Source organism: Anarhichas minor, unplaced genomic scaffold, assembly GCF_050575085.1.
Source record: "Anarhichas minor isolate MPS153535 unplaced genomic scaffold, ASM5057508v1 ptg000038l, whole genome shotgun sequence".
Taxonomy (NCBI): domain Eukaryota; kingdom Metazoa; phylum Chordata; class Actinopteri; order Perciformes; family Anarhichadidae; genus Anarhichas; species Anarhichas minor.
In genome coordinates, this window is record NW_027466484.1 from 1,163,136 (window position 1) to 1,179,714 (window position 16,579).

The window sequence follows — 16,579 nt, forward strand, 5'->3', positions numbered from 1 at the left end:
CACTGTAAAGTTGCATGAAGGTCGTCGTCACGTGGGATGGCAGTCGATGGGCTTTCGCTACGGTAGATGGATCCTATTAGTAGGTCACTGTGGTCTTTCCCTTTGATGGTCACCCAAGTGCTGTCTTTATGCTGACTGTGCACATCTGGATGGATTTGCCTGGTTTTGAGATTGGTCTTGGTGTAAATACACGTACCCCTCGTGTTGGTTGCGAACAAGTCACTTGTAAACGGGTCATAACCTGGGATGCTCATAGTAGGCAAGTCTGGTGTTTGTCCTATTTTTGGTTTGATTTCAGTAAGGCAAATAATGCTGAAGTCATATGTGTTTACTAGTGTTAAAAGTTCATCATATTTGCTCATGACCGAGTTGTCTGTATTGGTATAGTACGCCTTCAGATTTCCTAGTTTACAGTTGGTTTGGACTGGTGGGGGTTTACATCTGTTTAGGTCTGAACTGTTGTTGCTGCTTCTGTGTTTCCTGGAGCCTCGACTATCCTTCCTCTCTTGATTACCCAGTGTTTGGATGGGTTTGCCAGGCGAGTCTCCTGTAGGGACGCTCTCAAGTTTTTTGAGGCCTTGAGTTGTTTTTTAGTTAAGTCCGGACGGATATACACCTGGTTGTAGACATCATTTGTGCTTTTGCGAAGCTCAGCGGCCCTTGCTAAGATTTGTTTCTTCTCGCTCAATGTCTCTAGTTCAATCTTCAGTAGCCTCCGTTTGTCCTGATCAAATGTTCCGAATCGTGTTACTTTGTTAATTCTAACAATTAGTTTGAATTCATCTTTGGCTAAGGTTTGGACTGCCTGGATGTCTTCCTCCTGGGTTGTGGATTCTGGTAGATTGAAAACAATTCCAGCTCATTTAAACCCTCTCTAAGGCTTCTTGTGTCTTGGGCAACTGACGTGAGTTGTGTAGGGTTGATTTTGCTAGTGATGTGTTCCACTTTCTGTTCCAGTGAGTTGATCTTAGCCGTAGCTAGTGCATTAGATGTCGATATGATATGTTCTGCTTCAGTTTTAAGGTCAGCGGCAAGTTGGCTGTGCGATCCTGGTTTTTTCAGTTCCTCCTCCATCCGTACAGCTATATCTCCTAAATCTTTGTTCAGTGAGTTTATCCTGGTGTTTGTAAGTCCGTTTGCAGCTTTACAATGTCAGTCGTGTTTACCCTGGTGTTGTCTGAGAGAGTTTCAATTGCTTCCTGCATATTTAGTTGGTCTCTTGATAGCCACTAGTTGCATTCGAAGTGTCTTGGCTCCACGTTTACAGATGGAACAGTACCAAGAGCAGCTATCGTTGTTAGCGAGGACATCGTACAGTTTGATTGTAACCTTCTGACATTTTATGTGAAACCAAAGTACGCAGACTTCACACTCGACGGCTTTATCGTCCTCTTTCACTTTTTTGCCACAGGAGCCACATTCGCTAATCGCTAACAGTAGTAGGAGCAGATGCACTGGGTGGAGCAGGTGGAGCTTTAGTAGAGGCAGTGTCTTGACTAGTTGCGTTGTTAGAAGAATCAAATGAAGATCTACTCACAATTGTTGAGTAAGGTGATAGTCGTTTATTTATCTTATCTACTTCCTCTGCCTCCTCCATGTTTGGTGGTGGACGTCGCTAGCTCACGGGACCGCTAGCTTATAGTTCAGGCAACGTTGGTTTGCTGTGTTAGCGATAAACAAGACGACAAACAAGACGTTGTAGAGACTTAGGTGTCCAATTTGGCTTCAGGCAGTCAATCGATGTCGCAGGTCAGCGCTGATTTCCCGAGGAGAGAAGCTAGCTGAGCTAGCCCGGAGCTAGCTTAGCTCCGGCGCTAACGGTTAGCACGTAACGCTAAATTCACTTTAATCCAGCATTGCTCAACAGTGTTTTCTTATAGAGTTATAAAACCAATACATCGAACAATGAATGTGATTGATCAAGAATTGTTGTTTGAATTCTCCAATTCAATTTATTTATAATAAAAAAAGGAAGTTTAATGGTTTCTCTGTCCGTCTCCAGCATGGATCAACGGATATTAATTAAGAGTTTACCACATTTTAGATAACGATAACAAGACTATAACCTCGTAGACTCGTCAATTAATTAATTAATCTATCAGCATTAGCGTGAGTGCACCAAGCGTTTAGATAAACGCTACCAAAGAACACGCTAACGGTAGCTAGCCACCAGTCGTTAGGCTAACGTCTGAATTAGCTACTTATACACATGTAACGTCCACTAACCCTCATTGTCGCTGTCGCTGTGTCGTCTTCTGGACATTTTTCTCCCGCTCCGCTTCGCTATAGACGTAAGAAATTTAGACGAGGAAAATGATATGAAACAAAACAATAAGTCTGCTGGACGAGCTTCAAATAGACGTTCTGGTCCGTCTACTTGCTGCTAGCATGCTAGCTTCATTAGCTCCGTAGGACACCAGGAATCAATCCACCAGCGACAGAAACTTTCCCTCCAGACAAACTCCGTTAAAAACACCGTTTACTCTCATTAAACTCTGACTAGCGCTGTGTTGATAACTTCCGTCCCCGTCGGTCTGTTTCCAGCTAGCATGCTAAGCTAACTTCAATAGCTTTGTAGGCTACCGGGAGATGAGTCTTCTTCTTCTTCTTCTTCTTTCAGTTTAATGGCGGACTACAAACCAACGTTTAAGGTGCATACCGCCACCTAATGGACCGGAGTGTTTAACATCATGACTTTTTGACAGTTATCATTTAAACACAATAATAATGTTATTTATAAATTAAATAATAAAAAAATAAAAATTAAGTAAACTTCATACATAAGTTATATTGTTGATATTAAACCCGTTCCATTCATAAATTAAATGAAGCCCTTTTAAGCTGAACTTGTTTGTCCCCTATCTCTAACAGTCCTTTGATGCTCCACTCCCTTCCTAAATCTATCACTCTGCCCTTCAGTCTTTCTCTTTCCACACTGAACTTCCTCCACTCTATCAGCACATGTTCAACACTTTCTTTACAGTTTCATATCTCACATTTATCCCACTCTGTCTTTTTCATGATGTATAAGGTGTCATTGAGTCCTGTATGTCCTAACCTTAATCTACTGAAAGTAACATCTTCTTTTCTACTTTTATTTCTATCACTTCTCACTATGACTGACGTCTGAATTTCTCCCCTTATTGTCATTATTCCACATTTGCTGCCAAGATGTAATAATTCTTCGCTGTATTACTGATTTTGCTTCTGACCTCCCAAAACAAATTTCTAAAATATAATTTTAGTTTAAAGCTCTTTTGGCAAGTTTATCTGCAACCTCATTACCCTCTATTCCAACATGAGCGGTACCCAACAGAGATGTACATCTATTCCTAAATGTTCTGAGTTCAGTAATGACATATAAACTTCAGTTAAAAGATCCTCTTGTACTGTTTGACCGGATTGTATACTTTGTATTGCAGCTGCAGAATGTGAACATGTAACTACTTTCATTGGTTTAACCTCCTCCACCCACTGAAGACTGATGATTACTGATGTCAGTTCGACTGTGTACACTGACAACCTGTTTGAAATTATTTTAACAATTCCTTTGTTGAATTCTGGAATGTATACGCCCACTCCTGCATGATTATTATCTGAGTGTTTAGATCCATCTGTAAAAATATTTATATAATTAGAATAGCTTTTATTCAGTAGATCTTGAACCAAGTATCCGATGTTAACGTTCCTCTCGGTCCATTCTCTTCTCTTTTCTAATATCTCTAGATTTACCTTGGGTTGTGGAAGTATCCATGCAGGAATGCTGCTGCTAATAACTGCTGGACTATGTTGTCTGGTATCTAATTTGAACCGTTTCACTTTCCTGTTAATGTCCCATCCAAAGCTTTTACCGGAGAATGTCGAGTACTCCCAACAATTGTACAGGACAGTCGATGCTATATTTCCGTGAAGTCCACCCTGAATTATAATCCAGTGTGATAGTGCTAACTTAGTTCTCCTCACATGTAATGGCAGTTCCCTGGATTCCACCAGCAAAGCATTAATGGGTGTGGTTTAGACTCGGGAGATGAGTCGGAGGAAAAACATCCAGAAAAAAAGATGAACAGCTAAAAGTCCATTCAGACAGGTTCTACGAGGAACATCCAGTTCCGCTGCAACTTGGTGGGTACCCAAAAAAAAGCCCTTAAACTAATAAAATAGTATATCATTACTCCTATCTTCAGTTACCTTCCACCTGGTCCCTTTGTAACAGTTGTGGGTAGGTCATGGAACGAGACGACTCAAGTGATTGTTTTCCAACATTTATTTATTTAAGGCAAAATATCACCAATGAATTCCCTTCTGGTCATTTTCTGCCCTCTGCTCCCTCAGCAATGCAAAACGGCAACGTGTGATTTAATTCCTTTTCTTCAAATACACACAGATGCATTATTGTGACATTACAGTATGTTCTCGGGTCAGGATGCACATTAATAGACAAGGGACATTAAAATTAAGAGGAAATCCTAAATAATAGCTATCCTCAAAACCATGAACAACAATATACAAGAGGACAAACAGCGACACCTTGTGGGTAAAGTTAAAAGGTGCGTAGGACTGGGTGACTAAACACAGAAAACTGAAAACACATACTTGCAGAAGTCAATGCATGAACACATTAATTGCCTTCTGGAATTTATCTGCAATTCTGTATCTAAACATGCAAAATAACTTTACACAAGAAGATATTTACATCAGCAAAACTTTTATTTTAACGGTAAAAACAACACTATAAAGCTGGGTAACATTATAATATTAACAGTAAGCAACGCGTCTTAAATGTTACACCCTTCCAATAAATCACCTTTACGTGGTTTAGGGCCGTGTGTGTGACCCTGGGAGCTGTGTTCTCAGACCAAGAATTCACTGACCATCTGCCAGAAAAGAGTTGTCGCAGCTGGGCTGAAAAAAGGCAAACCGGGGCCCCTTTCTGGAGCCAGACCTGGGAGTGGAGCTTGCTGGTGAGGATCTGGTTTCCGGGACATGAGACATATGGTTCGTCCAGGAACAACCCGAAAAATCGACATTGAGCCGCCGCCCTATGGGCCCACCGCTGGAAGGGATATGCGGAGGGCTGATTGGGTAAAAGGGCTAAAGGGGATTATTTTCTGTGTGAGTTTTCATGTGTGCCTTTAGAGCTGTGTGGTGCCTAAATCTTTTCTCACAAACTGAGCAGCTGAAAGGTTTCTCTCCTGTGTGGATTCTCATGTGTACCTTTAGATCTCTGATGCGTATAAATCTTTTATCACAAACTGAGCAGCTGAAAGGTTTCTCTCCTGTGTGGAAACTTATGTGTCTCTTCAGTTCATCACTTCTGGCGAAACTTTTATCACAAACTGTGCAGCTGAAAGGTTTCGCTCCTGTGTGGATTCTCATGTGTTCCTGTAAAACGTGTTTCTGTGTAAAAGATTTCTTACAAACTGAGCAGCTGAAAGGTTTCTCTCCTGTGTGGATTCTCTTGTGCATCTTCAGAGATCCATGACTCGTGAAACTTTTCTCACATACTGAGCAGCTGAAAGGTTTTGCACCTGTGTGGGTTTTCATGTGTGACTGTAAACTTGAACAACAGATAAAAGATTTCTTACAGACTGAGCAGCTGTAAGGTCTCTCTCCTGTGTGGATTCTCTTGTGTATCTTCAGAGCTCCACTTTGAGCAAATATTTTCTCACACTCGGAGCATCTAAATCGTTTCTTACCAGCACTACATCTTGAATCACTGACAAGGACTTCATCAGGTTTCAAAGACTTTAAACCTGACTGAGGTTCTCTGGTCTCCTTCCAATCATCACTGTTATCAGTGTCAGAAGAGTCTCCAGTGTTGTCATCAGTATCTGGTCCTTGATGTCTGTCTGGTTCTGGTCCTCCACAGTCCTCTCCATCAGCTTCTGTTTCCATCTGTTCAGTTTGTCTTTCATGAAGCTGTGAGGACTGAGCTTCCTCTTCATCATCTTCAGTCTTCACAGGAGTGAATGAGAACTTGACATCAGCCTCCTCCAGCCCTTGAAGCTGCTCTCCCTCCTGACTGATGCAGAGTTCCTCCTGTTCCTCTTTAATGTGTGGGGGCTCTGGGTCCTCCTGTTCCTCTTTAATGTGTGGGGGTTCTGGGTCCTCCTGGTCCTCTTTAATGTGTGGGGGTTCTGGGTCCTCCTGGTCCTCTTTAATGTGTGGGTCCTCCTGTTCCTCTTTAATGTGTGGGGGTTCTGGGTCCTCCTGTTCCTCTTTAATGTGTGGGGGTTCTGGGTCCTCCTGGTCCTCTTTAATGTGTGGGGGCTCTGGGTCCTCCTGGTCCTCTTTAATGTGTGGGGGCTCTGGGTCCTCCTGGTCCAGACTGGAGCTCCACTCCTGCTGCTCAGGGGGAACTTCTTCTTTAACCACCAACAGCTGCTGGACGTCTGCAGGAAAACAGTAAACACACACAGAGACGTTACAAAGACATATTAGTGTTGAGCAGATAGTCTCCTGTATATACACTTTTTTTTCCTGCCATCATTCCCTCTTACACTCCCTGTGCACAGTTACCAAACAGACATGCCGACACAAATTGTAAAGACACAACGCACCAGCAGCAATGAGGTCATCAATAGTTTACATGGCAAAAAAGTGTGTCACTACCCAACATTGTTAAGAAGTATTCAAAGAACCTGTGTTATGGCCATAACTTTTGGACCCAGGGAGAAATCCCCCCCCCCCCCCCTTCCTGCAGCCATGTGCTCTCAATCGCCTCCAAAACACAACAGCAGGTTTAAGTCAAAATCAAATGGATTTATTATCCAAGAAGCATAAAAACAGATACAAACAGTTACAAACCGAATCACACTACTAATAACAAAACAAACATATAAATTCCATGAAATGTGAGATCCAATCCGAACCACCCAGGAGGCTGGTATGCCTCCTCGGTCGCCTGCAGAAGATCTGAAATCTCCCAGAGCTTCAAACCCTTTTGTCCCCCCAAAGATACATTTCTCAGCTCATCGATCAGCTCATTGATTGGCTGAAGTCCTACAAGCCCCTCCTGGGCCGTTGCTCCATTGTTACTGTTAACACCTCAAGCAGCCACTTTCACACAACCCCCGCTCTCAGCACATTCCTCAAACCTGATCACACAGACACTCAAACACACTACTTGGTTCGAACTCCTACAAGTAAATACACTGTATCACATAATATCCATAATTAGGAGCTTTAAAATTTAAATTCCTCACACTTGCATCCTGCATAAAGTCCAGCTGAGATGTGATCATGTGGGCAGTTATAGTTGACTAATGTACGTAAACCTGCCACCGTAGAAACAGTGGATAGAACCTTCAGAAGCAGCCACAACGTAACCGTGGACGTGCATCAGAGGTGCGCTCGGTTTCTGAACCAATAGCACTCCACCTTGGTAGTCAGCCGTAGAGAACATCCATGTAAAGATGATGAAACTGAAATGTGACAACAACAACAACAACAACACAATCTGAACTAATAAACTTTATCGAGAGACTGCTCTCAGGAACCTATAGGTCAAGGTAGACCCCCCCCCCCCCACCCCCTCCAACACACAAACAAACACAAACCTATTGAATATTTTTACAAATAAAAAATCTTCTACATTACACAAAAGCACATTCTTCTATAATAACTGTTGTAGTATAACCAGGAGGAAGCAATTGGTGTATGAAATCATTTGGTCATGCTACACTTTGTAACAGTGAAGTTATTGAATATTTATCACATTCAAAATGAGCCAAAACTATGCAGAATCATTTTTTTTCTAAAATAAGCATGGTAGTATAATCAATCAGCCTGTTGATGTATGAAGTGTATTTGGTTACAGTTCACTGCACGACAATGAAGCGATTGAATATTTAGCAGTATGTCTTTTCAGCATTGATCTTTATAGACTCGTCTCATGAGGATGTAGCTCGTTGTCCACCTTACTACGGTTACAGAGGGGCATTGTTTGTGTTTTAACAATGTTTCACTAAAGAGTTATTGATACGGAAAACCTGAATCTGTGAATACCTTTCCAGTTTTGCAGAACATTTAAAGAGAATCAATTATTATGTTGAATTACCAGCCGGCCCAAACACAACCTGTTGGTGCATTTGGGTATCGTTGCAGCTGAGCGGCTGATTAGGATCAGCAGACGGGAGGTTAACGTCATGTTGCCTTAGTGGTATCAGAGTAGTACACAAGTACATCACAAGTGCATCAGCACAGCATCAGACCCGATACACGAATACTGGTATCGGTGCATCCCTGCATTAGAACACAAGTAAATCTGAGCTCTCAATGTGGTCTGATGTGATGAAATGTTTATACACAATATATAGAACTAAATACATTACTATGTATTATATTATCTGGTTCCAGAGTATCAATGGAACCAGATAATATAATAATTTAATCAACTCTTATGTGACCATGAACATATGAATCACTTTAGAATTCAACAAGCTGCAAAATCCACGTGGTGTTATCAAAGAGAACAAACTTGTACTTTAAATTTATACATTTTCTGTCACCTAGAAGCTGAGAGAACAGATCAGAAGAAGAAAAAGATTCATTGCAACAGAGTCTCACTCCAAACTACATTAAAAGTTATCAGCCGGAGCATGAACAGTGTTTGAGAACTGAGAGAAGAAATAAAGTGAACCCACGTGCTCTTTGTATCCGGACCTCCGGGTTGAAAACAGCGTCCAGTAGTTTCTGTTGTCGCTCGTTCTGCTCTTTTAAACGAGAAAGTTCCTCCTCGTACTCTGCTGTTGTTCTTTCAAACAGACCAAATATCTCTTCAGCAGCCGCAGTTAGTCGCTGGTTGACTAAAGATCTCAGCATTTGGACTTTAGACATTTTCACTAAACCACAGAAACCTTTCCTCCAGACAAACTCAGTTAAACACGGTTTGCTCACTCTGACCTGTGCAGTGTTATCAGATTACGTTCGGGTCGGTCTACTTGCTGCTAGCATGCTAACTTCATTAGCTCCGTAGGACACCAGGAATCAATCCACCAGCGACAGAAACTTTTCCTCCAGACAAACTCCGTTAAAAACACCGTTTACTCTCATTAAACTCTGACTAGCGCTGTGTCGATAACTTCCGTCCCCGTCGGTCTGTTTCCAACTAGCATGCTAAGCTAACTTCATTAGCTTTGTAGGCTACCAGGAGATGAGTCGTCTTCTTCTTCTTCTTCTTTCAGTTTATTGGCGGACTACAACCCAACGTTTAAGGTGCATACCGCCACCAAGTGGACCGGAGTGTGTAACATCATGACTTTATGACAGTTATCATTTAAACACAATAATAATGTTATTTATGAATTCAATTAAATAATAAAAAAGAACAATTATAATAATCTTCATATAGAAGTTATATTGTTGATATTAAACCCGTTTCATTCATAAATTAAATTATGAGAAATTATGCCATTTTGAGACGGAAGACATACCGAGACGGACTGTTGTGCGTTAAAAAAAGGTCCGTGAAAACAAGCTTGTGAACATTTAGTTCCACATGTAGATACAAAAGTATGTGGTAACCGTAACAGTTGTACTTGTATAATATAATTAATAAAATATATACTATTATAACGAAGCATAAGAACTATTTAAACATTAACATACCATTTGTCTTTTCCATATCTACACCATTGTATATGTATTTAATGTTCAACACTGTGATATTATACTGTATATCCCAGACCTTTATTCTTTGCACAGAAGACAAGCAACATTTTTTCATTCCAAGTATAAATTAACTGAAACTGAATGTCATCTTTATAAGAGCCAGGGTGTATAAAACAAACAGAACTCCAAAACATCTCTCTATACAGTAAATACACACAACTCTCACTTGATGTACTGTTTCTTTATATTCATTTAATTAAAAACTGTTGCCTGACAGTTTAGAATCATTGTTTATAGAAGACTCCAACTCTGATAGAGTAGATGTTTACAAATGGTCACTGTTAATGTACAATCATGAAGAAATGCATGCTGGGTAGCTTCCGACTAGCAGATTTATACCTCACTAACACAAATCTGAACGAGACACACACATGACATCGTACGGCAGCAGCCAAAGTGCTCTAATGACAGAATTCCATTATCTACTCTCTATTTTAGGTCAAGACTGTAACTTTAATGCTGATGCAAGTGTTTGTTTTATTGTTTTGTATTTATATAAATGTGAAATTCACTCAACTAGCAGAATCTTACTCTTATGGCAAATAACTAGTGAGATAGGCACAATTATTATTTATTTATTCATTTATATTTTCGAATCAGTTATTCGATGTTGCCGAACTGGAGCTCTTTATTGCGTTCATTTTGATGGAAAGAAAAATACCTCAAGCATTTGTTTCCCCTCAAGATGATTAAAGAGATTTTTTTTTCTTTGATTTAGTGAATGAAGTTGATAGTCACTGAATGCAGGAAAACCCTTACCTTACCTTCACCTACTTAACCTTATTGCTCCAAGAGGAACATCCGGTTCTGCTGCAACTTCTTCTTCTGGTTTTACGGCAGTTGGCGTCCAGTTTATTGGTGCATTACTGCCACCTTCTGCTCCGGAGAGTGGAACAGACAATAGACTGACAATATTTCCCACAAAACAAAACGAACAACAACAAATCTCCACACATACCACATTAACCTGGATTTTATCCTCCATGTTTTACACTCTAGACCTATAAGTTCCTCGCCTCTGGCAATCGCCCTCTTACCATTTCCCTGCATTACCATCATATCCTATTAAAAAATCCCTGTGATTCTTTAAGAAAGCTAACAGTACCCTCACCTGTGCTCCCTCACCCATGCTCAGTACTCCTTTTAATGTGATTCATGCTCCCCTTTTTGGCCACATTCAGTTGATTATTTTCCCCAAACAATACACTTGACGTCTGCTTTACTGACACTAATGTGCCATTAGTGTTGTTTTTGCCCCATATCCTGTCTCTCCTGTCTTAGGTTTCTTAGAACCATCCGTGTAAAATCACGATACTCTTTCATTACATAATATTCAAATGCACTTACCAAATCAACTTCATCCTTTTCGACCGCTAACAAATACCAGTCTATGTCAGGCCACACAAGCGTCCATGGAGCCACCACCGGGTAAAGTACCGAGGGGCTTATCCTCCGATCAAACACTTCAGATTCTCTTGCAATGTCATTGTCTACCCGACCAAAGTGATCTCTGACTCCTCCCACTCTCCCAGAACACCTGCAACACTCCTTTTGCAGGGTGAGAATCATTGTGTCCCTGTAAATTAGTCCAGTAGTTTGCCATCAGTTGCTTTCTCCTTAAATCCAGCGACGTGTCTCCCATTTCAACTTGCAGGGCAGGTTCTGTGGGTAACCTACAAAATAAAAGCCCTCAAATTTAAAAGAATTATTGAAATTGAAGTAATTCCTGCAGTCTAAAATATTATTCCCATCTTAAGTTACCTTCCATCTTTTCCATATGTAATGGGTGTGGGTTGGACATGGAAAAAGACAACTCAATGGATTGTTTCCCAACATTTATTTACTTCTGCAGAAGACAAAACTCAACCCATTAACTGCATTCTGATCTATTTCTGCACCTCTGCTCCCTCAGCAATAAGTAAAATGACAATGTGTGATTTCATGCTTGTTTTTTTTTTACATTTAGATACATTCTATTACAGTATGTACTAAGCTCAGGATGCACATTAGTAGACAAGGGATATTAAAATTACCAGGAAAACATCTAACCTAAATCATAAAAAAGCATTTCCTCAAAACCATTAAAAACAATATATACAAGAGTATAAACAGCGACACCTGGTGGGTCAAGTTAAAAGGTGCGTAGGACTGGGTGACTAAACAGAGAAAACAGAAACTATAACATTACACAAAGGAAAACACATACTTGCAGAAGTCAATGCGTGAACACATTAATTGCCTTCTGGTATTTTTCTGCAATTCTGTATCTAAACATGCAAAATAACATTATAATATTAACAGTAAGCAACGCATCTTAAATGTTACACCCTTCCAATAAATCACCTTTACGTGGTTTAGGGCCGTGTGTGTGACCCTGGGAGCTGTGTTCTCAGACCAAGAATTCACTGAACATCTGTCAGAAAAGAGTTGTGGCAGCTGGGCCGAAAAAAGGCAAACCGGGGCCCCTTTCTGGAGCCAGACCTGGGAGTGGAGCTTGCTGGTGAGGATCTGGTTTCCGGAACATGAGACATATAGTTCGACCATGAACAACCCGAAAAATCTACATTGAGCCGCCGCCCTATGGGCCCACCGCTCGAAGGGATATGCGGAGGGCTGATTGGGTAAAAGGGCTAAAGGGGATTATTTCTTGTGTGAGTTTTCATGTGTACCTTTACATCTGCGTTGCGCATAAATCTTTTATCACAAACTGAGCAGCTGAAATGTTTCTCTCCTGTGTGGATTCTCATGTGTATCTGTAAAACCTGTTTTTGTGCAAAACATTTCTTACAAACTGAGCAGCTGTAAGGTTTCTCTCCTGTGTGGATTTTCATGTGTCTCTTCACATCTCCACTTCTAGCAAAACTTTCCTCACATACTGTGCAGCTGAAAGGTTTCTCTCCTGTGTGTATTCTCATGTGTATCTGTAAAACGTGTTTCTCTGCAAAAGATTTCTTACAAACTGAGCAGCTGTAAGGTTTCTCTCCTGTGTGGGTTTTCATGTGTCTCTTCACATCTCCACTTCTAGCAAAACTTTCCTCACATACTGTGCAGCTGAAAGGTTTCTCTCCTGTGTGGATTCTCATGTGTGTCTGTAAAACGTGTTTGCGTGCAAAAGATTTCTTACAAACTGAGCAGCTGAAAGGTTTCTCTCCTGTGTGGATTCTCATGTGTTTCTTCAGATTTCCACTCTTGACAAATATTCTCTCACACTCGGAGCATCTAAATAGTTTCTTACCAGCACTACATCTTGAATCACTGACAAGGACTTCATCAGGTTTCAAAGAGTTTAAACCAGACTGAGGTTCCCTGGTCTCCTTCCAATCATCACTGTTATCAGTGTCAGAAGACTCTCCAGTCTTCTCATCAGTATCTGGTCCTTGATGTCTATCTGGATCCAAGTTCCTGCCTGGTTCTGGTCCTCCAGAGTCCTCTCCATTTGCATCTGTTTCCATCTGTTCAGTTTGTCTTTGATGAAGCTGTGAGGACTGAGCTTCCTCTTCATCATCTTCAGTCTTCACAGGAGTGAATGAGGACTTGACATCAGCCTCCTCCAGCCCTTGAAGCTGCTCTCCCTCCTGACTGATCCAGAATTCCTCCTGTTCCTCTTTAATGTGTGGGGGCTCTGGGTCCTCCTGTTCTTCTTTAATGTGTGGGGGCTCTGGGTCCTCCTGTTCTTCTTTAATGTGTGGGGGCTCTGGGTCCTCCTGTTCTTCTTTAATGTGTGAGGGCTCTGGGTCCTCCTGTTCCTCTTTAATGTGTGGGGGCTCTGGGTCCTCCTGGTCCAGACTGGAGCTCCACTCCTGCTGCTCAGGGGAAACCTCTTCTTTAACCACCAACAGCTGCTGGACGTCTGCAGTAAAACAGTAAACACACACAGAGACGTTACAAAGACATATTAGTATTGAGCAGATAGTCTCCTGTACATACACTATTTTTTCCTGCCATCATTCCCTCTTACACTCCCTATAGGTATAAAATGCACAGCCCGCCACTGCTTTTCTTACATGGACTTCATCAATAACAAACACAGAACATACTGATGCACATCTACAAGACTCACTCAGAGTTGCAGTGTGAAATTATACACCAGGTTACAGTACATTGGTGAACAGTTTGTTAAAAATGCTACAGATGTGGTGATTAGTACTAATGGAATAGGATTAAATAAAAAATGTTAAAGAGTTGATTTTTTTATCTTACATAACTGATCATTTGTATAAACATGGGACAGAGTTCATGATTTGTTCAAAGATGTTACAAAGGTAGTGGTTAGTACAAACGAGACATGATATGAAGATATGACAGTTAATGATTTGTGATCATTTGTATAAAAATATAACAGGTGTGATTTTGAACAAATTGCTACAAATGTGCTTATTCATACAAAACTGTCAAGAAAGCTATTTACAAAAATATCAGAGATGTGATACCTCTGACCTTCAAATGTTGAAACAGAAATAAATGTTGCATGTTTAAATATATCTGTGTTTACTACCATCATTGTTGTGGAAATCATTGTTAATAATTATTGTGAGGAATAATTAACATTGACATGTGATCAGTCTCTTCACATACATTATTATTATTTTTAAAAGGTGATCAGTACAACTTTGTTATTCAGGGAGTTTGTATCAAACAAGGAGCCCTTCGTACTACTCGGTACCTTTGAAGTAGCTCTCAGTTTCAAACAGGTTGGTGACCCCTGCTCTAGAGACTGCTCTCAGGAACCTATAGGTCAAGGTTTGGTCACGCTACACTTTCTAACAGGGAAGTTATTGAATAACTTTCTATAATAACTGTTGTAGTATAACCAGGAGGAAGCCATTGATGTATCAACTCATTATGTGACCATGAACATATGAACCATTTTAGAATTCAACAAGCTGCAAAATCCACGTGGTGTCATCAAAGAGAACAAACTTGTACTTTAAGTTAAAATATTTTCTGTCATCTAGAAGCTGAGAGAACAGATCAGAAGAAGAAAAAGATTCATTGAATCAACAGAGTTTCACTCCAAACTACATTAAAAGTTATCAGCCGGAGCATGAACAGTGTTTGAGAACTGAGAGAAGAAATAAAGTGAACCCACGCGCTCTTTGTGTCCGGACTTCCGGGTTGAAAACAGCGTCCAGTAGTTTCTGTTGTCGCTCGTTCTGCTCTTTACTCTCCATTAAACTCTGACTAGCACTGTGTAGATAACTTCCGTCCCCGTCGGTCTGTTTCCAGCTAGTATGCTAAGCTAACTTCAATAGCTTTGTAGGCTACCGGGAGATGAGTCGTCGTCGTCGTCGTCTTCTTCTTCTTCTTCTTCTACTTCTTCTTCTTCTTCTTCTTCTTTCAGTTTAATGGCGGACTACAACCAACGTTTAAGGTGCATGCCGCCACCTAGTGGACCGGAGTGTGTAACATCATGACTTTATGACAGTTATCATTTAAACACAATAATAATGTTATTTATAAATTAAATTAAATAATAATAAAGAAAAAAAAATGATATTCTGGATATTAAACCCGTTCCATTAAAAACAAATAAATAGATAGATAGATAGATATAGACAAATATAGACAATATTTAGTATAAAAATGCACAGTATATACAATGAAAATAACAGAGTAAAATTACTACCATTACCACCATCTCTCTGGTCTTGGCCTCGATCAGAAGCAGGTGATTTCTATAAAGCGCCGCTGCCTGGCGGTTAGGTGCTATCCTGGTAGGGTTTCATCGGTTGTCGAAACAGAGGATAAGCTGAATCACCGATGATGTGCATTCCCTCTGGGACCAGGGCCTGAGGATCCTCTTCCAATAGCCGTGGAACATCAGTGTTGCTCGATGCTCTGGCATCATGCCAACTACCAGGGTGACCTACATTTACGTGACAGAAGCTCCGTTTACTGTCTCAGAATCCGGTGAGGATGGAATAGAATTGTTTCCTGTTATGACAGGCTATGGGATTGTTGCAATGTGGTTTAACAATGGGAATGTGACACCCATCGACAGCACAGACTGTATTTGGAAATCCAGCTGTTTAAAAGTGTAACTGGGATGTGTGGAGTGCTTCCCCTGTAGGCCGCAAAATGCGATGAGACAGATGTGTAGCGACCAGGGAACAGAAGTGATGGAGATGTGTTGAAAGTGTAGATTTTGAAATGTTGAATCCGTCTGCCACACCTTTATACGACTCCTGGTTAGCCAGAGTCCACAGACAGGTAGTTTGGTTTGCTGTCTGTTCATGTGGTGTGGTCCCAGCATGGTCATAAGGTCCTAGTTAGCAAAGAAGAGACTCAAACTCACATGCGAATATCAGTGATTATATTTAGCCTTGAAATGCTGTAGATAAGCCTACCTCAACTTGTCCTCTGGAGAGCCTGAAATGACTTCTGAAGTCAGTGGCTCTGTACAGAGGGACGACCTCCTCAACAACATGCGGTATTTTTGGAACCAACCTAGGAGAAGAATAATGAAGCTGATTCTAAAGAACTCTTTAACCATATAGGGAGCAGTTTTTGAATTATGAAAACCATGTTTCACCACAATGCCATCCTTTTTATGAAATAATAAAAATACGAATTGTGTTAAATTACATTCCTTGATTATTCTACTGTTTTTAGTTTTATAATTTGCCTAAAACTTGAGAATCATCAAAAATGAGGACACGATACCAAATTTACTGTAACCGTGGCCATATGTTCTGGTTCATTTTAAGTATTTACATAAAACAAATCACCTTCTCCATCCAAGTTCAACTTGGTGGAAAAGTAGAGGGATCTCTTCTGCCTCGTCTTCACCGGCGATCAAGAACGCAAATGCAATTTCTTCAGCCATAGATACCCGAACGTGGTCTGAAGACTACAGGATGCCTACAGCTATGAACAGGATGTAAACAATCCAATGACTTCCTGTGTA

At 40.7% G+C, this 16,579-nt stretch overlaps 1 protein-coding gene across 1 annotated transcript in view; it reads right to left on the reverse strand.

Moving 5' to 3' along the window:
* LOC142967711 (uncharacterized) overlaps positions 1-15,047 on the reverse strand; it is a 28,204-nt gene extending 13,157 nt beyond the window's left edge. The window contains 4 exon segments of the mRNA XM_076107205.1: positions 5,093-6,392; positions 8,646-8,911; positions 12,304-13,522; positions 14,762-15,047. Of these exon segments, the coding sequence (XP_075963320.1) occupies positions 5,093-6,392; positions 8,646-8,911; positions 12,304-13,522; positions 14,762-14,843 (2,867 nt within the window). The 5' untranslated portion in view covers positions 14,844-15,047.
* Between the last annotated feature and the right edge of the window lie 1,532 nt (positions 15,048-16,579).